The sequence below is a fragment of the Aspergillus pseudonomiae genome, assembly GCF_009193645.1.
Source record: "Aspergillus pseudonomiae strain CBS 119388 unplaced genomic scaffold BDV37scaffold_108, whole genome shotgun sequence".
Taxonomy (NCBI): Eukaryota; Fungi; Ascomycota; class Eurotiomycetes; order Eurotiales; family Aspergillaceae; genus Aspergillus; species Aspergillus pseudonomiae.
The window spans coordinates 58,094-83,705 of NW_022476100.1; the positions used below are offsets into that span (position 1 = coordinate 58,094).

At 49.3% G+C, this 25,612-nt stretch overlaps 7 protein-coding genes across 7 annotated transcripts; 2 read left to right on the forward strand and 5 right to left on the reverse strand.

Moving 5' to 3' along the window:
• Positions 1–4,158: 4,158 nt before the first annotated feature.
• BDV37DRAFT_16781 (esterase/lipase family protein) lies at positions 4,159–5,414 on the forward strand. Its single transcript, XM_032079288.1, has one exon. The coding sequence runs from the start codon at positions 4,362–4,364 to the stop codon at positions 5,196–5,198; it is 837 nt and encodes a 278-aa protein (XP_031936244.1). The 5' UTR covers positions 4,159–4,361; the 3' UTR covers positions 5,199–5,414.
• Positions 5,266–8,131, reverse strand: BDV37DRAFT_16632 (major facilitator superfamily domain-containing protein). The gene is made up of 6 exons (XM_032079255.1): positions 7,203–8,131; positions 7,107–7,130; positions 5,678–7,052; positions 5,601–5,617; positions 5,477–5,554; positions 5,266–5,423 (listed from the first exon to the last, which is right to left on the reverse strand). The coding sequence occupies exons 1-6, from the start codon at positions 7,400–7,402 to the stop codon at positions 5,333–5,335; spliced, it is 1,785 nt and encodes a 594-aa protein (XP_031936245.1). The 5' UTR covers positions 7,403–8,131; the 3' UTR covers positions 5,266–5,332.
• Positions 8,132–10,109: 1,978 nt separating this feature from the next.
• Positions 10,110–11,131, reverse strand: BDV37DRAFT_275707 (class II aldolase/adducin family protein; the record flags this gene model as incomplete). The annotated part of the gene is made up of 3 exons (XM_032085439.1): positions 10,110–10,466; positions 10,522–10,829; positions 10,924–11,131. The coding sequence occupies 3 exons, from the start codon at positions 11,129–11,131 to the stop codon at positions 10,110–10,112; spliced, it is 873 nt and encodes a 290-aa protein (XP_031936246.1).
• A 277-nt stretch (positions 11,132–11,408) lies between these two features.
• On the reverse strand, positions 11,409–11,926 carry BDV37DRAFT_288079 (GFA family protein; the record flags this gene model as incomplete). Its single annotated transcript, XM_032088216.1, has 2 exons — positions 11,409–11,753; positions 11,840–11,926. 2 exons carry the CDS (start codon positions 11,924–11,926, stop codon positions 11,409–11,411), a joined length of 432 nt encoding a protein of 143 aa, XP_031936247.1.
• Positions 11,927–16,318: 4,392 nt separating this feature from the next.
• Positions 16,319–17,544, reverse strand: BDV37DRAFT_16925 (uncharacterized protein). Its single transcript, XM_032079317.1, has 2 exons — positions 16,892–17,544; positions 16,319–16,826 (listed from the first exon to the last, which is right to left on the reverse strand). Exons 1-2 carry the CDS (start codon positions 17,427–17,429, stop codon positions 16,426–16,428), a joined length of 939 nt encoding a protein of 312 aa, XP_031936248.1. The 5' UTR covers positions 17,430–17,544; the 3' UTR covers positions 16,319–16,425.
• Positions 17,545–18,588: 1,044 nt separating this feature from the next.
• Positions 18,589–19,947, reverse strand: BDV37DRAFT_288081 (thiolase-like protein; the record flags this gene model as incomplete). Its single annotated transcript, XM_032088217.1, has 3 exons — positions 18,589–19,031; positions 19,086–19,729; positions 19,808–19,947. 3 exons carry the CDS (start codon positions 19,945–19,947, stop codon positions 18,589–18,591), a joined length of 1,227 nt encoding a protein of 408 aa, XP_031936249.1.
• Positions 19,948–21,103: 1,156 nt separating this feature from the next.
• BDV37DRAFT_288082 (cytochrome P450) lies at positions 21,104–24,949 on the forward strand (the record flags this gene model as incomplete). The annotated part of the gene is made up of 11 exons (XM_032088218.1): positions 21,104–21,298; positions 21,366–22,118; positions 23,280–23,352; positions 23,428–23,474; positions 23,540–23,781; positions 23,850–23,973; positions 24,041–24,082; positions 24,133–24,224; positions 24,294–24,388; positions 24,460–24,561; positions 24,630–24,949. The coding sequence occupies 11 exons, from the start codon at positions 21,104–21,106 to the stop codon at positions 24,947–24,949; spliced, it is 2,085 nt and encodes a 694-aa protein (XP_031936250.1).
• Between the last annotated feature and the right edge of the window lie 663 nt (positions 24,950–25,612).

The window sequence follows — 25,612 nt, forward strand, 5'->3', positions numbered from 1 at the left end:
TTCAGGTACGAGTTCCACAGCTCTACCCAGTATGGGCAGAGAAGGTCTGACTGCAGCCATTCTCTCCACTCGCCTTTGGTCGCTAAGTGCTAAGTGGCATGCTTTCATCAACTCCCCTTGTGTGGGTGTCTTGCCTTTCTTCTCGTTTGCCAGTGTACTTGACCCCTCCTCTGCGTCGCTTTTCAAATCTCCTTCTATAACCACATTTGTAGGGTGTTCTGAAAATGACTTTATTTTGGGTGTTGCTTTTTTCACCGAGGAATGTGTTATAGTCAATCTCTACCTCATCCTCGTCTTCAGGACCAGACCATAGAACAGCCACAAGGCGATCAACTGAACCAATGTTGAAATGCACCAATTCCTTTGAAAACTGTCGAAGAAGTACCATAAAGGCGCTGATTAATAATGCTATATTGCATGGTAGCACAGTGAATAACAATTCAAACACCAAAGCCTCTAAATATCATACAGCTGATAATGTACTTTGTGGGCAGGCCCGAGCTGTCGGCTAAGAGACGCCTCGCCTCGGATTAGGATTTCATTTCAGACGATATGCCGTACTTTTCCGAACCTCAGAGACCATAAGACGAAGTCATGACTCAATCAGCTCAATAGCTGTTCCAATACTAGCCACGTCGATGTGCCAGAAGCAGGTGGTTTCGCCTCTATCCTCCCTGTGCATTTCGCGTCTGGGTGATAATCGGGTGATTGAGGGCAGATATACTCCTCGCCGATGTTCCAAAGAGGGGAAGCCAAATAGGTATCGCATAGAGGTGATATCGTAATTTAATAAAAGCCGGTTACTTAGTGGTCTGCACCGACGATGTCCAAGTTCTCGTTTGGCGATTGAAAGCACCAGACCTGCATCGTCATGTGGTCTAGCCGTTCTTTCAGACATCTGAAAAGCTGTGAACTAATATGAATTATGAATTCCTGGTGTCCGCTTAGTATTGCTATGCAACTCGCCTGCAGGCCGGCCCCGGAACGCTTCAACCACATAGTCCCGCTTAGTTGTCGAGGCCAATACTAGAGTGGGCTGTTTAGAAGGGAACCGTGTTCCATAGGAGTTAATCCGTCCACGATAGTCTTTGAGACGTCATAGATGGTACGCGAGTCCATTTGAGAGAGTTGTTGATGCTTCAGCAAAGGTCTCTTGGGTATTGTGGGATGGGCGATGTGGATGTAAGTGGGTTGTCACGTTCGCTTGAAATGCACCCTGTTCATGCCTCCTTGTTTGGTTGGCGGAAACCCTTTGAATTGAATGTCGTTATTGGTTATCAACTTTAGGTGTTGAATAGTGACATATTGTCCATGATCGTATCATCCAAAATGCTAAGATGGACGCAAAGGGGTCTATTTGCCTAGATTCACTCCGTTCATTTTCGGGCATCAGTGCGAGGTGGAACCTTCACTCACCAGCCGAACGACTGTAGGCGGGATATGTACGAAGCTGAAGTCACAATAGATGTCATCGGAGGTAGCATATGCCAAGATCGAAAATACAGATGCGGACCCCCCCCCTTCCCCCCCTTCCTTTTCAATAAATATTGGGTAGTGAAGGCGGCCCCTCGTTCAAGATTATTGTCACTCGAGAGCTCATTGTCATTAAGGTAAATCTTGTGCTTGTATCGTGCAAGGTCATGGACCAGAGAATCTTTGACGATTCGGGTATCCCAGAGAAATTGAATACCGTGTCGGTAAACGTTAGTGAATTAAGAGTGTGGTCGTCTTCGGCGGAGGGAGTTGCATCAGCAGACGCCGGGGACGTATTTCGGGTGCTATTGGCCTATCCTGACGGGGCCGCTCTTGCGCAGCCAATTCCCATGCGATGTCCGTCTCCGTTTGGATTGCGTGACATTGTACGACCATGATCTCCCAAATTGTGTGGGTTCTCACAAGCCTATCATATGCTAGGTAGTTTTATTGACAACACTGATAGAGCAGTGATCAGTATCTGATAAAGGGCGTCCACCTCTCAGTTCGAGTACAGGATGAAGGGGGAAGGACCTGCAGTAGCCTGAATGTTTGCCCAGTTCTGGGGGGACCATGGCGCAGTCAAATGGGACCGGAAATGGCTTGGAGTGTGTTACGCGCCTTGCGCTGCTTCTCGTTCAAACCTCATACTGGGCTGGATCCTTGAAAGTTTCGCAAGGCAAAGTACTCTCAAAAGTACTATACATATCGGGGTTTGGCGTACATTAATCATCAAGGACCGGCATCATAGTAAGTCCGTGAAGCGTCAGCGGCAAGATATACCCTGTACATGGCTCTCGTGACAAGTAGGGCAAAGGTGAATGGAATTTGGTGATCGCGACTGAGTAAGCCATTCGTCTTGTCATTGTACATGACTAAGGGCGAAGACGTCGGGGTTAAGCTGTAGCATCTTAAGGAGCCAGGAAGATAGACAACTGGCCCATGACCTTGCATTGCGACTAGGCGCCAGGGATCTTGTTGAATTCTCTCATGTCCGAGGATAGAACTGCTGACTTGTAACAGTTTTAAGCTCTAGTTGAGCCCAGGGGTCTGTTGCATGGTCTCGGCTCAGATCCAGATCTCAGTGGTATCCTGCCAAGTGGGAGGTTCAGAACTGTCGCCCATGGGTGTATCACCGTTGCCGCCATCGCTTGGGCCGTCACCAATTCCGGTAGCGATAGCAGGACCGACGTGGATCGGATAAACAAAAGTGCAGAGGACAATGGTTAGGCAATGTCTAGAATCCGGCATGTTTGCTTCATAAAAAGAATAGTGGACACTATTGTTCGTGTCGCTCCTTGCTAAGAAAGAAAGTTAGCATGCCGTATTTCGCTGGACAAGTAACACTTCCTACCTATCTTTTGTCTGCACGATGGTCATTTATGGACCGAGGAAAGATGCTCGAGGCTTATGTTCGATCTGGGTTGGCTGGATGAAACTTGTGCCACTAAGTACCTCCGCGGATGGGGCGTTCATCTTGGATGTCCTATCGAAGGTATACCGGAGACAGAGATCCTCAAGACATATAGAATTGGTCAATCACGGTCTTCATACCTGTCTTCTTCATCATCACAATTGCCACGGTGGAATATCGAGTGGCGTACTGCGATCGTGGATAGCCGTGGGTATGTATGATGTGAAAATTGGAATCTTGGTTTCAAAGGATGGGTTGCTTAAACTTAATAATAAGAAAAGATATACAGCACGAGATAGCGAGTATCGATAGCCATCATGACTATCTACCTGCACGTGTAGGAGACAGGGTATGTATACCGAAGGATCGAGTGACGCGAATAAGGTGCAGTAGCTCAAGCAGCCTAGCTAGGTGAGGGTTTTGCTTGATCGGCGGTGGCTGTGGATCCCGTTCCCGTGCTCTGAGGTGATATCACTGCCGGCTGAGAAGTTGATGAGGAAGGACATTGCACTCCGTTCAGTCGGTGCAGTTGCTGCCCTGGCAGTCATCGGTCTCTGGTGCATGCTAAGGCAGTTTATGTCATGTTTTTCCAGCATTTGCCTTTCACGTTGAAGGTTTAGTCAAAAGAAAATGCAGAGCATTACTGGGGAATTGAGGGGGAAGCATGTACTGTTCCTGTTTTGGTTGGGCAATGTGTAGTTCTCAGGAGGTGTAAGGTGAATATGTATGAAAGAATTCGAAGACAGCCAAAATCAGGTAGCCATCGTAACAGGAAGGGTAGAAAGCAAGCTATTGAATACAGCGAAGAATCTTGATGAAGACTAGAGGCGTAAGTAGAGGAAAGATGGATGGAGCAATATATATCTCGCTAGGAGAGCCAAAGACAGATGACTGGAACGTGACTGTCATCAAAACTGCATTGAATTCCCGCCTTGAGACGTTTGTAAATTCAACCTCAATGAACTCAACCTCACCAGACAAACGGAGAGCAGCCATGACAGCTGACAGGAAATGCACTGTAACCTGTCTTACTTCCAGGCTCCCGACCGAGGCTCGAGCCAATGCCATGCAAGGAACTGGCCAAAAAATTTCCAATAGTGTGGAATAGCGGCGGCCCTAAGCGGTAGTGCTGAGTTTGGATCGCAGACTCCACCCTAACGAATGGATTTGTGTGGTTCCTGAAGCCGATCGCTATTCTCTTAATCGGATCCATAATCTATTTTGTGTTTTTTCACAATGCGAGGCCCACTCCAGCTGAGGAATGCTGGTCGGTGCACATTTCCGTGGTGCTTTGCTTTTTTTCTTTGTTGATTTAAAAGGCGACATGGTCCCTTGACTGGATCGCGATTCACCGAACTTCCCTCGTTTGTCGACATTCATCATACCTCTATTTCCTTCGTTTGTACATACACTTTCACTTGACCTGCATACTCACACTCTTTTGAAGACAATCGGATTACAATAATTGGCCGCCATGAAGTTACATTCCCTCCTTCCCCTGGCCGCCCTTCTCACCCCCTCTGCGGCGGCATTGTTCGGCATCAATGACTTCAACTGTGAACTGACGGAGGAGCACCCGAACCCAGTCGTCCTGCTGCACGGTTTAGGCGCCACCTACTACGAAGACCTGAATTTCCTGCAATACTGGCTCCAGAACCAAGGCTACTGCACCTACGCGCAAACCTACGGCGCATATGACGGCTTCCCACTGCTGGGCGGGCTGCGCTCGATCAGCGAATCGTCCGGCGAAATCGCCGCGTACATCCGCGAGGTCGCCGACAAAACCGGCGCCAAGAAGGTCGATCTGGTCGGGCATTCCGAGGGCGCATTCCAGTCGCTCTACGTGCCGAAATTCCAGGGGGTCTCAGACCTCATCGATAAGATTGTGGCGATCGCGCCCCCGACGCACGGAACCAATTTCGGTGGCCTGTACAATCTCGCATACCTCTTCGGAAATGTTTCCCGGGAAGTGGTGGGTGAGGTGTTGAGCAAGTTTGGCTGTCCCGCGTGTGACGAGCTGGGTCCCGACGGGGCTGCCGTGCAGCGATTGAATGATGGCCAGCCCATCCTGCAACCGGGTAACACCTTGACGGTCATTGTCTCGAAGTTCGATGAGATGGTTACGCCGCATTCGACGTCGTGGGTGGACGGCGCCAACAATATTTACGTGCAAGACAAGTGTCCGCTCGACCCCGTGGGACACATCGGTGAGGCGTATGACTTGAACGTCTGGAACCTAGTCAAGAATGCCCTCGATAGCACGCCGGACAGGGACTTCTTCTGTGTGCTTGGGTCGCCGGGAAAGATTTGATTGTTGGTTTTGAAAAAAAAGGAAGTTGCAGAGTAATGTTCCTAGTCTAGGTAAAAAGAAGTATATAGTCCCATATGTACACTCATTAATGTATAGTCATCAGCATCAATATCACACATGTCGCGGCATTAGAATTATCGGGTGCAGGTCTTTTCATCCACCAGGGTTTCGTCAGAGGAATGGGAATCGTCGCTTTGGGTCTCTTGGACCAGATTGTGTCCGTCGCTGCAGCTTGGTTAGAGCAAGTATCGTAAACAAGACGAGGGATATGTGCGTACCCGAGCCTCTTATTCGGTATCAGTAGAGAGAGGATGACGACGGGAGCGGAGAGCGCCAACGCGGCGATCGTGATGTACCTGCGACTGTCAGCATGCGTCATGGAACCAACCCCAAGAGACATACCCCATGACATCGGAATACTGGATGAAAAGTTAGCGAATAGCTCGAGTCACACAGCAAACGAAGATAGGTGAACGTACTGCTCGGTTAACCGCATCTCGCTCCGGCGTCCCCCACTTCGGCAGTGTATCCGTAATGGAGTTGTACAGGCGAACGACGGTGTCCTCATCGACACTGTGTCCGAGATGCAAACGCAGGCGGTCGCGCAGCTGATTGGAGTAAATGGCACCGGCGATGGCTGAGCCGATGCCATTGCCCAAGAAGGATCCGAGCAGGATGAGCGACGTGACCTGGGCCAGTTCGGCATGCGACACGGAGATCTGCGCGGCGACGATGACAATGGTCTCGATCATCCCGCTGCCGGCACCCTGGATCAGCTGGACGATGAACAGTTCGGCGACGGAGCTCTCGTTGGTGCGCAGACGGACCATGACTCCGTACCCGACCATGCGGATGGCGGCGCCGACCACGCCGATCCATTTGTACGACCGTAGCCGATACATGAGCAGCCCGGTGCCCATCCCCACCAGCGCCTGCATGACGCTGTTGGTGTAGTTGAGGAACTGGGCGTCACGGGGCGAGAAGTTGTGGGACACCATGGACCAGACGTACAGGTAGGTCTGGGTGGTTCCGAACCCAATGTTGTCCACGCAGGCCAAGGCCATGGAGACCACCACGGACAAGGTACGGAAGTAGTGGGTGGGGACGACCGGGTGACGGGCGAAGTACTTCTCGTACGGATACAGACAGGCCAGCGCGATGCCGCCCAGCACAATCAGGGCGTCGACCCACGGAGTCTTCCAGCAATCGGATGTTGTGGCGGCCAGCGTGATGGGGATCAGGACTAGCGCAAATCCGCCACTCAACAGGCTGATGCCGCCCAGATCGATCCGCGAACAGAAGGTGAAGAGATTCAATTTCTCCGTCAGGATGAGGCCAGACCGCTTGGCGCGTCGTTCGAAAACGAGGAGGGTGACGATGATGAAACTGGCGCAGAAGGGCATCAGGATGGCGAACATGCCGATGCCCCAACGCCAGCCAATACCATTGACGACGCTGTCGACGATGAATGCCGACACCCACGGCGTGATCAGGAAAGGGATGTACAGGATGTTGTAGACAAAGCCTCGCCAGCGCATGGACGAGATGTCGGACACGACGGTGGAGTTGAGGATGGCCGTGCCGGCCTGGCCGACGGAATAGAATACGTAGCCACCCGCATAGATGCTGAACGTCTTGGACGATGCACAGAGGATGTAGGACAGAATGTAGCATGTGATGGTAAAGATGTATGCCTCGGCCCGCCCCAAGACGTCTGAGACTTTGGCTATCGGCGGTTTACTTACGGCGGTAATGATGCTGGCCGCCGTGTTGAGGGTGGCCAGCACGGAAAGATGTTTGAAGTCGGATGTCGCGAAGTTGCGATAAGTCCCTACGGTCGAGTTGTCCAGTTCACTAAACGGATGTTAGAGCTACCCACAGGGCTTGGATAATTCCCGCAAGACCCACAAGATGATCATAACCATGACCAAGCTGCACGGTATGAGATGGTTAGCATTTGGGATATGGACAGTAGTACTATGATATGAGTGTGGTAGTACATACCCGATATAGAGGAGATATCGTCCCTTCCGGCCGCCCACGGCTTCCACGGCCTCGATTTTGACGGCGCCAGTCGCTTTTGGCGGACTGGATGCCGTGACGTTGACCTCGAGCTGGCCGCATTTCTCGTCGTACAGCGAGGAGGGACTGGACACGTCGTCGTTTACCGACGGATGGAAAAACCGTCTCCACGCAGTTAACATGTTGGCGACGATTGCAACCCGTGCAACACCAGTGGTAGACGGGAGATCGTTTTTAGATAACTACAACTGATTGCGCAACGATATCTTCATCATTACAACCGGGGGGTGGTTGTTAATGAGAGGGAGAAGTGGAGAAAGAAAAAAAAAGAGAGGGGGAGGAGTGATTGGAAGCTTGGATGAATGGGGAGTGATGAAGAAAGCAAGCAGGGTTTGCAAAGTCCGTTGGTTGAATGATCGACACGGTCAGATTAGCAGGAATCGACGCTGGAGCAGTTCTCCAGTGAGGGGTTGTGCCAATCCCTTGGCAATCAGTCTGCTGAACGGTCGCTGATGCCGTCGATCCCATCCGGATCGACGTCCAATCTGCTGCTAAACGATCATCCCACCCGCCGTGTACAGCGTCATTGGCACCGCGACACTCGGCTCGAGACTAGTCCTGGAAGTGCCGTTGCGAGGATCGGACTCAACGCCAGTAGACTCGAGTCGTACGCCGTCGGATTGTCGTATTTTTCTCCTCAGCGTGCCAAGAGAACTGCCGTTTCCGGACACATTAGCCCTATCTCGTTAAGCTCGTTCAGTCTGGATGGACTGGGGTGATGAAATTTTCTGTTTTCTTTTTCTTCTTTTTGTTTCCTTGATTTTCTCCAAGTGACATTAAACCAAGCAAGGAAGCTCAGCTCCTGATAGCACATACCCAGTCTCACTAGCACTGCTTCGCATGAACCTCTCCATACTGAATGGGTGGAGACTGAGCATGATGCTTGCTAATGCATCTCTAATGCGTGGTATGGTGCCAATGGATCAGACGCCCTCCGAATCGGCCCGACTTGATGGAAAATTATCCGCCACAGGACATGGACATGGACATGGACTGTGCATGGATTTGAGTGGACATTGATCATGACAGGCAAACATGAGCCCCTGCCAGGTGTCAATCATAACCTCAGGTATCCAGGCATCACGTCATCCCATTGGCCAATGAGATCGAGGCTGTAATTTAACCCGAAATGGCAATCCGACCACACGCCCGGCACCACGTGACGCCAGGACAGAAACAGAAACGGTGAATACCATCAATCGAAACACAAACACTTCAATTCCCTTGTCGATGTGAATATGCCTCTGCCCGTGATGGATTTGCTGCACTACTCCCTATCTTCTTGGTACCCACTGGGGCCACGCCTCGAACAACCGACCTCATTATTGACCTGATCGTGCCTGTCGCGTCACGGACGCAATGGCCTCAAATTCGGTAATCGCAGAGGACCAGGCCGACACCACCGCGGAGATCCTTCGTCTGCAAAGTCAATTAGCGCAAATCCGCAACAAACGCAAAATACTGCACCTACGTAATGAGATTGCGCGCGAGAACCAGTTGTTGACTGACGCTCGACACCGTCTTCATGTGACCGAATCACGAACACCGACTGGCGGCCGCTCCTTCGATCGATTGCCTCCGCCTACTCCAGTTCCAAGAGGCAGGGCTATCCGAGTGGATAAGAAACGCATAAATGCGAAGCCGTCGCACCCGAGACCCGAACCTGTCACCGGTAATAATAACGCTAGTGGTAATATCACATCGGCTGAGGGGGCAGAGGTGCCAAAGCTCCCCGTATCCAAGGAGTATTGCGGGCGGGATCGATCTTCATATATCACCTTGGTCAGCAACTTGCGGAGTTTCTTTCGTGAACACCAATGGTATTTTGCTGTCGATAAAAACAAGATTGCCGAAGCAAAGAGACATTTATCGCGCCTTGTTCTCGATGAGTGGACGACGTATGCCCAGTCTAGTGACCGAACATATACCTGGGACGAGTTCTGCTCCTTTCTACTTCATCAGATCAAGAGACCTGGGACGCCGAGGCTGGCACACCGTCGATGGACTATCGCTCGACAAAAGCCCAATGAAACCGTGAGAGACTTCGCAAACTACCTGGGAATGTTGGAAGACGATTTCCCAACCCCGATATCTGAGCAAGATCGCAGCCAGAGACTATGTAAGGGCATAGACATTGCATTGCAAAGGAGGGCCCTAAAGGATACATCGTTTCGTACTCTGAAGTATGACGCACAGATCGAGTTACTGGCAGCGTGGGAGATCGAATGCCTCGCCTGGTGAGTCAGTGTCCCGACGGCCTGAAATCTTGACTATTGGATACAGGAGGAGATGTGGAAAGTGGCGAACTGCAACTAGGTGAATGTAACTACCTAAGCAATCAATTCGTAGAATAAGCGAATATCAACCATCTTTGTTTCATGTTGAACTTTGTGCTCGCACGAGGCTCGATGACTGGGAAGCGTTCAATTCACGAAAGAACGGAATGCAGACCGAAAGTTAATCTAAATCTAGTTATGTCAATCATAACAGCTTCTTGCTATTCCTTTTTTTCTATCTGCTTTGTAGTGTTTTCATCCTTTTAGCTCTCCCTATGACGGACCAGGACAGCTAACTGCAATACTAGCTTGTTCACCTTCTCCCAACTTTCAATCCCCACCGACCTTGTGTGTACTGACTTCGCTCATTTCATGATATGATGAATGACATATATCAACAATTTACCTCCATCCTACGAGATGTTCTACGTTTCTCGTAACAAGGGGAAATCAACGTACTGTTATCGCGTATTATATCGGTGGGAAATAGACAGAGCTTGGCAGAAAAGAAGACACATTCATTAAGACATCCTGGATAGGAAAAGCAAGTCCGCTAATTCAAATAAGCTCCCTTCGTCTCTTCATGGATCACATCAAACATCGGTTTCGCGCTGAAATAACCCGCCAACCGCGTTCCCACAGATTTGTACGTGAAGGCCGCATCGGCATCGTCCACCTTGATCGTCTGTCCGCCTCGGCCCGCCGCCGCTGCGTCCGCCAACAACTGTGCATAGCAACACTTTTCCAAGCTGACGAACCAGAAAACGGTCTCCTCGATCGTGTTGCCGACCGTCAAGAGACCGTGATTCTGCAATAGAGCCGCCTTCTTGTCGCCGAGTGCCGCGGCGATATTCTTTCCTTCATCCTCGGCGAGGACGATGCCGTTAAACTGCTTGTAGACGACGTGATCCTGTACCATGAGTCAGCAAAGGAGGGATCGGACCACGATGTGCAGGATAGCTGACATTGTAAAAGGCACAGGCATCCTGGGTGATGATATCCAACGGCCGACCGAGACTGCAGAATGCGCGACCGTGCAGACTGTGGCTGTGGGCTGCGCAGTTGACGTCCGGGCGAGCAGCGTGGATGGCCGAGTGGATCACGAAGGCGGCGGCGTTGAGCAGTCGACATGGACCGCCGTCGATGACCTCTCCGGCGTGGTTGACCAGGATCAGGTCTGAGGCTTTGATCTGAGAGAAGGCGACGCCGAAGGGATTGACCCAGAATGTGCTTGGGTCGACGGGGTCGCGAAGGGTGATGTGACCGGCCACGCCTGTGTTCCGTCGATATAGATCGTAAGCTAGCTGCCCGTTCATATCCTACGTTCTACCCCATAGATCGTCGTGCGTTTGGTGGGATGCTCATACCCTCATCGTATCCATATTTGCCAAAGATGCGGAAGGCCGCTGCGAGTCGGCCCTTCAGGTATTCACGCTCTTTCATCTTGTCGTCGAATACGGGTGGTCGGGGAATGCTCATCTTCACCTTGGCTTTCTCGGCGCCGGCTTCCTGGGTAGATTGGCGGGCTTCGAGAGTGATGGGCGGAGCGGTCTCGGTTGCGGTGGGGGGCGCCATGTTGCTGTCTGGTTTGTGTGCTGATGGTAGATGGAATGAAGTTGACTGTTGACAGAGCGAAGGAAACTTGGAAGGGTGGCAGTTGTTGGGGAAGTCCAGATGCTTATCTGATAACCCTGAAGAACGCGGGGTAAACCTGATTAGAGTTACCGAGCAGAACCCGAGGTTGTCCACCATCTATATGAATTACTTAGCCATGATACAAGGCCATAGTCGATCCTGCACCTATAATATTGCGAGTATTTCACATATAAATCTCCCGACACGACAAGACAAGCTACGGCATGGCCTCAGCCTTGGGCACGCTACCGATCTGATCCACCCATGGCTCCCTTCGTTTGCAATAGATCTCCAATGCTAAGCCCAACTCGCCACGAGACTCTGCATCTAATGTGCCCGTCTTGACCGTGACAACTCCTCTCCCACCTGGCTGCGTATTGAGTGGAGACCCACAATCCCCACAGAAGTGCCGCTGGAGTTCGTTCCCCAGATCTCCAGACGGATGGGTGTAAACCTTGGGGGTTCCGGCCGTGTAGGTAAAAGTGGGCTTGGGGACGAGGAGATTCGACGAGAAGGGCGTGCCCGTGTTCCGTTTGCAGTCCTCACAGTGGCAGAGAGCAACCTTAGTGAGCAATCAATGTTAGTTTAGGGCGGATCTACATTATTCAGGAGCATGGTGATAGGTGGGGAGGTGTTGATCTTTAGTACCTTGGGGGATGGCGTGCCAGTGGGGAGATCCACACGGTAGGTGATCTTTCCACACAGGCATGCTCCGGTCAAAGACTTTTCGGCCATGATACACTTTTTATTTCTCCCAATATACTAGTAACGGTATCCGTTTTAAGACGCTGAGATTATTGTGAAATGTTGGAGGGGGAAAATATTATGTCTCGCCTGAGGCTGAACTGCGGGACAAAGAACTAGTCTTTCGGACAGCTGGCATAACACCATTGGAACTGTCATCAGTACGAATACGAGTGCTTACATTCTATCGTGCAAGGATTATTTCAGCAGGTAAAGCATATAATAGACTTCATAATGGCAATACAGCCGTCGGCATTGGTTGCATCGCCACATCGCGTCCTATAGTTTCTGGACTCTCGCAGCCCTATCTTGCTATCTTGAGACTTGAACATAGATGGCCTCCTGTCCAGTGCACCAAGAACACCGGACTATGGTAGCTCACCGGTATGGAAATTCCGACCGATAGGTTTACTCACAATACGGTAGATTGTGTAAAAAGGAATATGCGATATCAAAACCAGATAGCCCACATTTAAATCAGGCCCATGCCTTCTCAATTTATGCTTGCAAGACAGGACTATGATAAGTACCGGTCTCTCCAACCTCCAATCCTTGGAAAGGAACTTATGAAGAACAAATGAAATGCACTTCCCGTTCTTTAGCTGTGATGAAATGGGTCGTCGGACCTGATTTGCCCAGGATAAGAATGTCTATATCTCATGTTGAGCGATCTATTGCTGTCTGGCTAGTGTAAGTGCCTCTAGATGGGTTATGAGACTAGGGGTGTCATAGTTATGCCTTGTTGCTGCAAGGTCTATAATATGTCCGACCGACGGACTTACCCATGTAAGCTGGGATAATCATGACATCAGATCGTGTTCTTATCATGTCGACGCTTCCTTATTCGAACCCAAGAGTGCATTGACGGTTTTCCCGCTGGCTGGTGCTCCACGTATGTAATAACACCTTCATCCACAGAGGCAGCAGGCTTTACTACCGTATCCCTACGTAAACATCTCGTAGGGCCACTAGTAGCTAGCCCTGCTTACAAAGTGTCAGCTCTAAATATGCCCTCTGAAGGGATAGGATATCACCTCAACCTCTGCTGGAACTGTGATCCATCACGAACCATCATAAGTTCGGTTGATGATGTGCACCAGAGCGACTCATAAACAGTAACGAAGAGCATATGGAATCTGTGCATCATGAGAGTATCGTGCCAATCAACCCAGACATCTTGCCGACAACAGTCCCCTAGAAATACCAGGCTTTGCCCCTGTACACCAGCCGATCAGCAAGTTCAGCTTCTGAATTTACCCTAGGGAAGTCCAGTGTGTTCTTTTTGATAGTGGTATACCGAGGGCTACTATTGTCCGATGTGATAGCTTCCTCTTTTGCGCTCTGTCTATGATTCTTTCACAGGGCAATATGCTCTTCAACAAGCTCGGTTGTGCTTGTACCCACTATATGTGACACCTGAAGTTCTTCCAATGTCTCATAGTAGCTTGGGCCGAAAACAGGTTTCTTGATATCTTGCCAGGGTATCAATTAATCCCTCCTATTCTGTTTCCACGAATTTCTCTCCTGTTGAGTCGGCTTTTACCTTGGTATGATGAAGGCATTGAGCTCTGTATTTGTAAAATGTAGTAATCCGCTTGTGAAGATGGCGTGCTAGTTCTAGTAGTCTTCTTTTGGCTGACTAGATATCATACGGTTATGATACCATCATGGGGTTGAGTTGGATGTAGATTGGTGAGGAGTAGCAAGTCTAATCCATTAGAGACCATAGAATACATGATCAGTTCTGTGTATGGGGAATGGTAAGGTGTTTAAATGAATTTTAATCTCGGGTGATAGATGCAGACTAAGGGAATGTGCTGTTGAATTGTGGTACGACTGCTGATTATTGAATGGTACAATTCACATCAATAAGTCACTTACCTCTGTATATGTAGGGAATTTTGCCCATTGAACAAAAGTATCATGGCTTCCAAGTCGTCTGAAACAGCACTACTTATATCCTTCTTCCAACTCGGGAGACTCCTTGGAGGATATCCGCCAAATAGTCCCTTTACCATATAAATGTGGAGGTCTATCACGGAGCCCTATTAAATAGCAAGCATGACGAAAGAATAGCCCAAGACCGCATGGACTGATTGTTCACGTTCTGCAGTCATGGCGAGTGTTGCTCATATCTTATAAGTCATACCAACAATAAGGTTGAGAAACTGGTTCAGATATGGGTCGTATATGTTTCACCTTATCGATAAATAGCTTCATCTAGGAAGATGGCTATGAAAAGCTAAAAACAGACTCGACAAGCTCGAATACTAATTTACCTCCTAAGCCGGAGGCCTGTCCTATTTGGAAAGCATTTGCGTTACTTGGTCTGTTAGTATCAAGACGGGGCCTGCCTTCGTAGAAGGTGACGCCCTCCATGGCTAGTCCTACAAATATGGATAGGACGATGGACTGATGAAGACTGTAAAGAGTGCGATGCACCACACTCTCATTATTCAAATCTGAGGGCCGCAATATACCTGCCCCGAAATGCACTCTACATCGCACCTCTTCCATCCATGAACGGGCATGATACAAAATGTTCTATGAACTCGAGTCGATGCAGTATTACTCACAACCATCGCTCAACAAAAAATGCTAGGAATCTTGCCAGCACAGATGACAAGCCGAAGGAAACCGTGCATCAATTGAACCTATCGAGTCATTCAGATCGCTTCATTGGCAGCTCGAACGACAAATGAAACTACAATGGTCGTACGGGAACAAAGCCCGCATGACGGGCGGAAAAAACTGACTACTCCCTTTGGTATGGGGATGCAAGACAACCCAAGTCGGATGTAGTTCTTGTGGAGACCAAGCGACGCGGAATAGACAGAACACGCTGTCCTATATGGGCAAGGCCATCAAGGTTATCACTTCAGATAAATGGGCTTATTACCTGCCCTCTGTCGAGTGTTCTGGATGATATTCCATTTAAACACCACTAAATGCCCAAAAAGAAACAGGAAATCCGGTGCAATGGTGCCTAGTAGCATGCATTGCACGTTCCGTCTAGTCGCCGCTCGTTGGTTTCTAGGTCATGGACGATAGAAAATCTATCACCCTTACCATTCGGGTAGAATACCTGGAGAATTCATTATGGAGCTTACACACAGTTCAAAAATATAACACAGCAATATCTGACTATTACCCTGCAAATACCCAACTGCCCTGGTATGCCAGACTTACTGGAAGGACCAAGTCACAGTACGGTTCATCAGCCGGAGGCTTGCTTCTCAGAACTGTAAGAACCAACATGATCCCCATATTGGTACTGTAAATATTACACCTGACCAATGGTGAGAAGTCTCGATGAAGGAAGGTTGGGAAACGAGATTGCCTACGCTAAGGATCTACCGAGCTGACCCAAGGAATTGCCAATTTATCGACAGGACTTTTCACCCGTTGAGACAGCAAAACAAAATGGAGCAAGCTCCCGGTTATACACTGTCTTCCTACCCCGGGTTTGTGTCCTGCCGGAACGTCAAGGGTAAAGACAAGGGTCTAGTGGGTATCGACCTGGGAAAACCCAATAAGGAGACGATGCAACCTGTACCCTGTACCGGCACAGGAAGAAATTGTCAACATGGTTAGGGGATGCAAGTTTATCTCTGCCCTAGATGCTTGCAAGTTCCTCTACCAATGGCCAGTGAAACCGAAGCATCGGAATACCACGAGGCATTCCAGACTTCAGACAAGGAAACCTTTTCAATAGATTCTTCCACCTCGCGCCACTTAGCCTCGTGGGCTATATTAGACATGAGGCGAACAATCACATGAAGCATACCAGCGGCATTTAACCACCGTCAGATGCAACTATCAATTTGTTCTGTAAATCGTTCGCTCCCATTGACTTCTGCTTGCCTGTTTTGTCTGCGTCTTTCTATGCTACAGTCTTAACTCGTCTTTGAGCTGTATTTGGCAGGGATTGAGTAGTGTGGCTTCTTACACTATCTGATAAAGGCCCCTAAACTAAACCCATCCCGTCCAGTGGAGGTGTTTGGCTTGGCTCCTTCTTGGTATACGTTGTTCCTTTCCTAAATGGTTGCACACTAGTTTAAAGACCAAGATAGTTTCTAGAACAAGAATGAATAAACAAGGGCTAGCTCTAGTGGAGCGCTCGACAGAAGAATGGGGAAGGATCAATTTTACTCAAAGACAACCTCCATTCAGTACTGGAAGATTTCTTGCAACTATAAGATAAGCCCCTAAAGGTGTTCTCCAGGATAGCAAAGACAGCCTACTACCCAGTAGGATACCTTTAAGCCGAGGCGTATCCTTCTACTCACATTCTCCAGGCGGGGATAACTTCGAATAATAGGAGCACAACAGTAGTAATACGTTGTCAAAAGATTAAATTATGAATACAGTCAAATGAGGATGCACAAATGCAAGGTATGACATACAGTAAGGCTCGGAATTTGTAACAAACACACCACATCCAACAACGCCCCAAACACCAAGCTAATCTATCAAATGCAGAGAAAGGTCTATACAATAGCGACCGTAGAGCCAGATGAAGCAGGCTTCGCCTTGTCGACGTGAATATCCATCTCACGAATATCCCCGCTCTCGACATCGAACCCAGCAGTCTCTTCCTCGAGCCGTTGTTGGCGCTTGTACATCTTCCAAAAGACAACACTACCGTGAACCTGGGCTGCGGAAAAGGCAATATGAAGCAGCGGGGTGACGACCTTGAAGGCAATCTGCCATCGGTCCCACAGGGAGCCGAACAAGAAGAAGATAACAATGGTTTCGCAGGTTGTTCCGAGGGCTGTGGTGATGCACGATAGGAGGAAGAGGCGTTTGAGGAAACGGTGGCGGTTGGGGAAGACGCGGTAGAGGATGATGGCCAAGTGGGGGAAGAATTCTGATATGATGTCGAAGGCACCTGATAGAGAATACTATTAGCCTATGTTTGTAGAATATAGCGGAGAAGGGTAGAGCATAACTTACCCCATACTGTACACAGGACAAACTCAATGTCAGCATCTGGCTCTCGGGCCAAATCCAAGCTGATTGCGATTGCGGATTGGCCAATGACAATTGTCCCGATGTGATGTAGCACAGCAATAGGCGACAGTTTAGTACGGTAAATCAGCTCGAACGCGTACATCCCGATGAGCATCTGAGAGACCACGACCAGCATGTCGCCCATTGTCACCCGGGAGCCATGTGCGTAAGGTGTGTGGAAGGATGATTTCCCAATGACAACCTCGAGGAAAGGGTATGCGGCGACGATTAGAATGAGGATCTTCGTGAGACCGGCAATGTGGTGGTTGATGAACCCGCGTCGGTTCACCTCACTCAGGTTCGTATAGATAGAGCCATAGAGACGTCTGATGAGAAACCCCTCCAACACATAATACCGTACCAGAAAAAGAACGACGAGTACTATCGAAATGATGAGAGCGGAAAAAGGAGCGAGCTTCGAGATAGGCTGCAATTTCAGAGTCTCGAGAGCAGAAATGTCATGGTGATAATGTATTGCCATTGTGGCTTCCAATTGCTGTCAACGATGATGGGCCCCTCGGCGGATTGAAGACCATTAAAAGCAGGAAGAGAGTGACGGGTGAAAGGGGAGTGTTATTAGAATGACCTTGAATAAAGGATTGATGGGGTATACCAAGAACGATGAGAGAAAAGGAGTGTAGGCGGAAACCAACAATGAGCAATGACCAAATCCCATCAATCGACTTACATGAGTCTGCACAAGCGTCTATAAATGGAAAGTTGGAAGAGAGAAAAAAAGAAAAAGGGACAACGAACGGCGATAGTCAACCGAGGGAGATCTCCCTCTGATCGAGATACCCCGGTTCTCGTGGGAAAGCCCCCAAACGAGTCCTGGATCTTAGTGAGACTTAGTAGCCCACCGCGTTACTACTAGTACGGAGTAGGCACTTTGCAAATCAATCTCACCAGTGCTACTCGTGACAGTCTGGCCAGGGACGATAATGTGGTAGCCTACGCTGGGTTGCCATGCTGGTGGAGACGACTGGTATACACCCATTTTCCACGACGCCCCATCAGCGCTAACTTGACAGGCTACTATAGTTAGTGTCTTTCTCACCCAGGGGCCAAAGAGTCCAGAAGTTCTTTCTGACAAGCGGTCTCGCCCAAACCTTCTGCAGGATGAGAAGCGTCTTTAGTATAACCTCTTTCGGGGCGCAGCCTCGTATCACTGACATTTAACAGCGCAATGGGTCCGTTGCCTGCTGATCCTGCACCGAATAAGGGCCAGCCAAGCTTTCAGGATCCACCGAAGAAAAGCTTCGCCTCCGCAAGTTGATGAAGTTTCGATTTTTTTAGGCAGTAACGTTCTAGGGTTAGGAAAAGTCCACGACTTGATTGGAGGAGAGGTCCCGTGCCGCCCTGGCACGTGCTGGTCCCCCACCACGCCAAACCGCCTGGACTTCATTTCATTCCAACCCTCAGTTGAGTAGGACAGGAGGAACCACGGTCCTGCTCCAATTGCAGAACCGTGCGCCGTAATATGTCCTCAGGGGCTACACACACTACGAGTCGGTCTGAGAATTCAAGTCGGCCCCGACTCCATGAAAATATTCTGGACCCGAAGTCTCTTTCCCAGGGTAAACAGAGAAAAGAAAGACCACCACGCAATCACTCAGAATTAACAATACTAGGAATAATGTCTAAACTGTCTCTGGCAGTGCTGGCTTGGTGAACATAATCATCTCCATCGTTAAGCCATGGCCAAATGCGACTGCAATCACCTTGTCAGCTCCCTTGCCAGACGTAGATCCTTCCCCCTGATGTCCTTCGTCTTTCACACCACTCTCACGTTCGTTTTTGAGTCGATTCAAGATGCTGATTACAGTGCTGGAAACAGTGTTACCGCCATCACTATATGCCTCAAAGGCCTTGCGCAGGTTATGCGCCGACAACCCTAGTACCTCCTGCGCAGCAAGAAGAAAAGCGTATCCGCCGGGATGAAAGGCCCAATCGTAGATCTCAGGGCTGTAATTACTGGGCTCAGAGGCGACACCAGGCGTCGATGAAATTAGATTGGTAAAGCCCCCATGAATGGATTGGCCAATGACAAGGGGAATCTTCTTGTCAATCTTGGCCACATATCCTGCGAGACATAGGGGTTAGTATCATCAATGATCCGATGCAGCTGAGAACGCACCATTGGGGCCAATTTTAAATTCCCCCAGCCCTTCGGACCCTTCCAAATGAGTTGTTTGGCAATTCAACACATCCCAGACAGGGACACGTTCCTCTTGCTTGACCCCGATGCCGTTGCTGAGAACAAGCGCAGCCGCACAATCCCCAAAGAGCCCGAGGGCCACATTGGGTCGTTGCTGCTGGCTCACGGAGTCCAGCTCTGCCCGCGTAAAGATCGTAGGCAACTCGCAGCAAATGATGAGGGCTCTTGCCGCCTTCCCCTGCTGCGTAGCACCCAGAAGCATCTCCTGTGCCACGCGGATCGACGCAAGGCCACCCCCACAACCCACCCCATGCAGAAGGGCTCGGCGGGTGTTGTTACGCAGGCCGAGCTTCTGGCAAACTAGCCCATCAAACCCGGGGTTGGAGGTATTAGTACAGGTCACTGCGACCACATGGGTGATCTCCGCCGACCGACCACCCCAGTCCGCAATAGCTCTGTTACAAGCATTGACCGCCAGTGGGATGCCATATTGTTTAAACAGGGCATCGCATTCGCTGATGGTCGGGACCTCACGTTGGTGCCAGTATTCGTGGTCGGGGTCCAACACGCTGTAGCGATGCTCTATTCGACTTTTCCGGTTGATTTCCAAACTCTTCTGCAACCTATTCGGAGTAAGAATTGGTGATTAAACGGTCTCAATCAATCAGAGGAGAGATCAGTGCTGGGGTTTTCAGCCTTACGCCGGGGTGAGATCATAATGTCGCTGAGCCAACGCCTCCGCAAACTCCGGTCCCTGCTTGGATGGGGGATATTCCACCCCAATTCCCATCACAGAAACAGCTGGTTTCGGACCAGACCCGAGCACATCGGTTACAGTCATGATGGATCAGCCGTTGTGGATAGCAGAGAGTGTAACTAGAAAGGTTTATCCGTGAGTATCAATGTTACTGGGAAGCAATGCACAGCATATCAAAGTCCAGCGCTTGGGCCTTTTAACTGGCCTCGTCTAGGAGCGAACCATACATGTGGACATGTTACATTGAGCTTGACTCAGGGTGAGCTGGGCCCATCCCACGTTCTAGATCCCTTTGCTGATGCAAACGGGTAGATTCACAAGGTTTATCATGCTTTTATCGTTCACTTCGTAATGATCATCATTGCATTACATATTGTTCGATCAGATCCTCTTAATCTGGCGTAGTTAAGAGTGCAAGAGTGGGTCCCCGAAGGTAAGAGATAGCATCGATTTAGAATTTAGTCAGAGTTTTATGGCGTCTGAGCATTTGTTTGGTTACTGAGGAGATGTCTTCATAGATACAACCCCGTAGATGAAGTGCTACTCCATAGTTACACTGAGCTTTCGTTTTCGGGCGTCTTGACGTTGAAGACTCACGCTGGTTAGCCTCCAAACGGCGCCCACCATAGTTCTGTATATTTCTCTGTGCGATTGGCCGTGACTACTATTAGAGAGACGATGCTCAATCGACACATTTAATCATTGATCTACATCATAGTTCACCCCCAAGATTACATGGCGATCACATCATCACCACTCCAGAGATGCACATCAACCAATAAGCGTGTGGCATGTACACTCCAGTGTGATGTTACATGTACATATTTTACTATTAGCATTCGGTGGGACAAATCTATTTTTTGCCAAAGTATTAAGAAAGAGGGATAATACACGCTATTTCAACAATCATTGGTAAAAATCACGCCACAAAAGCAAGGGGAGTCTGGAATGAACCAGATATACTTTGTATGGTATGTGCGCGAGATATTCTACCATTGAATAATTTTATCAATTACACAACATATCTTTGCAGTAATGGTGAATGTGGAGTTAATACAATACAAGCTCTTTAAACAAGGGTTAAATATGTAAATTCCATAATGCCGGAATAAGGCTATCAGCCCCAACCTCAATAGTGTATCTCTTCTCAGTCTCTTGATTTTTATTATTCATGAAACATCTTATGTCTGGGGATTCTCTCTGCATCAGAAACATATACACGTAAACATATGTATTCGACATGATAGTATCCCAGACTGAGAATGTGGGGCTCGAGACCACTCATCAGCAACCGCACATCGTGACTGCTGTAGGTGAAGATGAAGACTATCTCAAGTGGAAGCCCGCACGGGAGGAATTGTTGATCCTAGCTTGCCTCGCCATCGTCTCGTTGGTTGTGGCCCTCGACGCCACCATTCTTGTCCCAGTTCTCCCGGTCAGTTTATATGACTCTACTCAATCATGGTTTCGTGTCTTATCTGATGGAATATGGACGGTCCCAGACAATCGCGTCAGACCTGCACGGTGATACAAATGAATCATTCTGGGTAGGCACAGCATATCTCCTTTCCTGTGCTGTGTTTCAACCGCTTTTTGTTGCCCTCTCGACTGTCTTCGGCCGACAGAGCATACTATTTCTATCATTAGTTCTATTCACAGCAGGGACATTGATCTGCTGTCTCTCCCACGGGATGACCCAGCTTCTGGTCGGCCGCACCGTCCAAGGAGTTGGGGGCGCGGGCATCCTGTGCCTGACCTTTGTCATCACGACCGATATCATCCCCCTCCGTCAACGCCCGGCATACTCGTCCATTATCCAGGTGGCATTTGTGGTGGGAACAGTGACCGGCCCGGTTATCGGTGGATTGCTCATCGACCACAGCACCTGGCGCTGGGTCTTCTATTTGAACTTTCCCTTTATGGGTGTTGGGCTCATCATGGTCCCGTGGGTGGTGAACCTACGGAGGCCAAGGCAGGACGGACTCACCCAGCAGCTCCGATCAATCGACTGGGTAGGAGCCCTACTGTTTATTGCTAGTGTCTCAAGCTTCTTGATAGGCATCACATGGGGTGGTGGCCAGTTTCCCTGGTCCAGTTGGCGCACTTTGCTTCCCATCTTCCTCGGCGTGGCGGGAGTGATCGTTACCGTTTTCTGGTTGTGGAAGGGGGCACGAAAGCCATTTCTCCGTCTGAGCTTATTCCAAGATGTCTCCTCGGGGATGATCTACCTTTGCGCCGTTCTTCAGGGACTGCTGGTAAGTATCCTTGTCGTGGGTGTTTTCCATGTCCCTTTCTCTCTTCCTCGACCCGTCCCCCAGATACTCTCGGTATTGGCGAGTTGACGGCTGACTTCTGTTAGATGTTCTGCGAGCTCTATTCCCTCCCACTGTACCTCGAAGGACCAAAAGATATGTCCCCAACAATGACCCACTCGGATCAATACATGTGCCATTTTTGACTTTTTTATTTGTCCCTGTATTTCTGGTCGGTACATTCCAGTAATTTATCTTGTCCGAAGCACTGTAAAGCAGATGACGAAGTACATTATGCAAGCGGAATATACTACACATACTACTAGTTAAGAGACGTGAAGTTTATCCTGTGCTTTTGATCAGGGATGAAAAGTATGGGTTGTCTAGAGTATACGAGGACATGACTTCCACTTAATATGACATCTTGTGGGGTCAGATATCTATGACTCTGGCATGAGAATCAATAAAATGCAACACGACACAAGTATGCATAGCGGAAATCACTATTCCCAAAAGGTCTACCATACAACCCCAACTCTGGTTCGATCTCTATTTATACAACGTCAACATTCCACGCCCTTGTGAACCCCAAGTCTCCCTCTATGCACCAACTCGACAGCCTGTCAGTTGCCTTATCTTATTCTGGACTCAGGTACTGTACAGTACGATCTCTTACGAAACAATATGATTATAAACGATATAAACTACTCTATTCCCTTCTGCACCTGGACAGTTTTTGGATCCGCAATCGGATCTCTCATAGCGATTGCCCTCATTTCCCAAATCTATACCTTCCAGGTCGCCACGAAGATCAGTCACAGGAATGGCTTGCCTCGAATATCGTCTCGAGATGTGTTTGGTAAGTGACGGGAGCATCTTTCTTTTTGAGGGCATACGTTACCAACACCAACGTCGCATGATCTCCAGGAATCGGATTGCTCGGTACAATAGCGCAGCAGATGAAAATCGATAGAGTGTTTGAATGGGCGAGTGACATGTTGAACGTCCCCGGCCGCACGGTCGACATGACTCTTTTTCGCCTGCGATTTATTTGGACTGATGCGCCGGAAAATACACACGCTCTGTTATCATCTCAAGTACTATATATTCCCCCATCGTCCTTCTCCTCCTGTCCATGGTTCTAATCTCCGACACGAATGCTAGTTCTCTGATTATGGCAAGGGCGACTTTGTGCACAAACTGCTAGGAAACCTGGGGGAAGGCTTGCTGGTGACTGGTATGTGTCTACTACCCATCAACACTGGTGATGCGCAACTCCATTGTTAACTACTGAAACTTTTCCCGGTCAAAGTGGACGGAGCGGATTGGAGGGCGAAAAGAAAAGAACTGCGACCTCATGTATGTCTGCTCCCCTACTTTTTCTTTTTGTATAAGCAACATTGACCTGGCTAACGGGATGCCAGCTCTCGACTCTATCCGAAAAGGACCGCGAAATCACGGAGCTTCACCTGCATCCACTCCTGGAACGGCTCTCTCAGAGCCAGGCCCCGATTGACGTCTTTGATGTGATTGATAAACTACAGCTGGATATCGCGATTCACCGATTCGTCGGCCAGTTGACCGATGCCGATGAGGCAGGCTACCAGCGCTTTCGAAAGGCGAAACGAACCTTGGCCGCTGCTGGGACTATGCGACCATTCCTCGGGTATGTTCGACACACACAATCCCCTGCAACCCGGATTGGACTCGTCTGGTGCTCATCTGATACTATAGACCGTTGGGGTTTCTTGTCAAGCCCATAGAGCGAACGGCGAGGGGCGATCTCGATATATACGTTCAAAAGCTACTCCAGGCAGCGGACCACTCTATCTTCGCCAAGAGTGAGGCCGAAATCGAGGTATGGAATGTTCGTTGCGGGGGCTTGTTAGATCAACCAACTGACTGCATGGGTTTCTGGAATGCAGCACCGCAGGGAGCTGTTGCTAAACCTGATTCTCGCCGGAAAGGTAAGCCTGCCCTCCCTTATTTTATTCGGTGTTTTGACATTTCGGGCCAGGATCCCACAGTCGTCACCATTACTTGGGCTATCTACGAACTTTCTCGCAACCCGGACGTATTGAAAAAATTAAGATTGGAGATTGCAGACATGTTTGCCATCCTTTCCCCTGTCACCCTTTGTTGATTCACTCTCCAGTAACATTTGGCTTTTTTCTTTAGAATTGGGTACGAGCAACTTCCGAGTCTTTCCTCATTGGACCGGATGCCATATTTGAATAATGTCATTCGAGAAACCCTCCGTCTGTACCCTCCAAGTGAGTTTGTCCACCTGGAGTCCCAAGCAGGTCCGCCAGCAAGAAGATAAGAGGCTGATTGTCGAACCCAGCGGGATTCAATTTCAGAGAAGCACTGCGCAACACAACGTTGCCCCGCGGTGGGGGAGCAGACGGCAGAGAGCCGGTAGCTGTTAAGAAAGGCCAAGTTGTCGGTACGATTCATGACAAATATATCTAATTATCGTTATGGGAATGAAACAGAGCACTGACCGATTCGCAGTTTTCTCAAGCTTTGGTCTGCAACGCCGGCCTGAATATGTGGGGCCAGATGCCAACTACTGGAGACCAGAACGATGGGAACATTGGACACCGCCAGAGGGCTCTTATATCCCCTGGGGAACGGGCCCACGTACCTGCTTGGGCAAGGCTTTTGGGCAGTTTCAGGTGGCCTATACACTCGTCCGGCTCTTTCAGGAATTTGATTCCGTTGCTGAAGTCAACCACGGCAAAAACACGGAGCAAAGGATTAGGTTGGAGGTCCTAGCTAAGCCTGCAATGACTATTTCCTGCCGGTTCAATCACGGTGACCAACTTCGTTGAACGGGGCCTGCTATGCTGGCCTAAACTGGGGGGGGGGGGGGGGGGAGGTGGTAGTTAGATCGTATAAGGATGATAAAGAGATCTGAACCTTGGTGTCTGAATGTTGACAAATACTCGCTGTCACCAAATATGCCTATGCTACCCTGAATCGGATCGTTGGTAATATTCTAAGACACTACAGTCTAGAACAAGAATGGCCAACCTGTGTTTCGCAATGAACGATCTTACGTTATGAACTGTATATATGTAAACACTACTCCGGATGAAAGTGGATTCACACGCTTCGCCATCTTAGACTCGTACACAAAAGTAAGCCTTAGCTGCTAACTAAACTTGGCTGTTCTGGTTCGACACTCCGTTGTAGAGTCAGTACAGGTAAGAGGGGCACTTATATTGGATGTCGGTAGACGGTACAGGAGTAATATAAGCACCTGTAGTGAGAGAAAGCAGGGTCGAATTCAGACAAAGGACTTCCTGGGAGGAAGGGACAGCAGGGGGAAAGGCTTATGGCTGATAAGGGAGCTGGCAAGTTGATTACGTTCTTTCCAGGGTCTTCTTGCGGAGAGGGCACTGCAGCTTGTCAGTCAAAGAATTGTAGAAAAGTATTAAACTGACAGAGCTAACTTACAGCATCCAAATATTGCTCTACCGCACTTCACTATT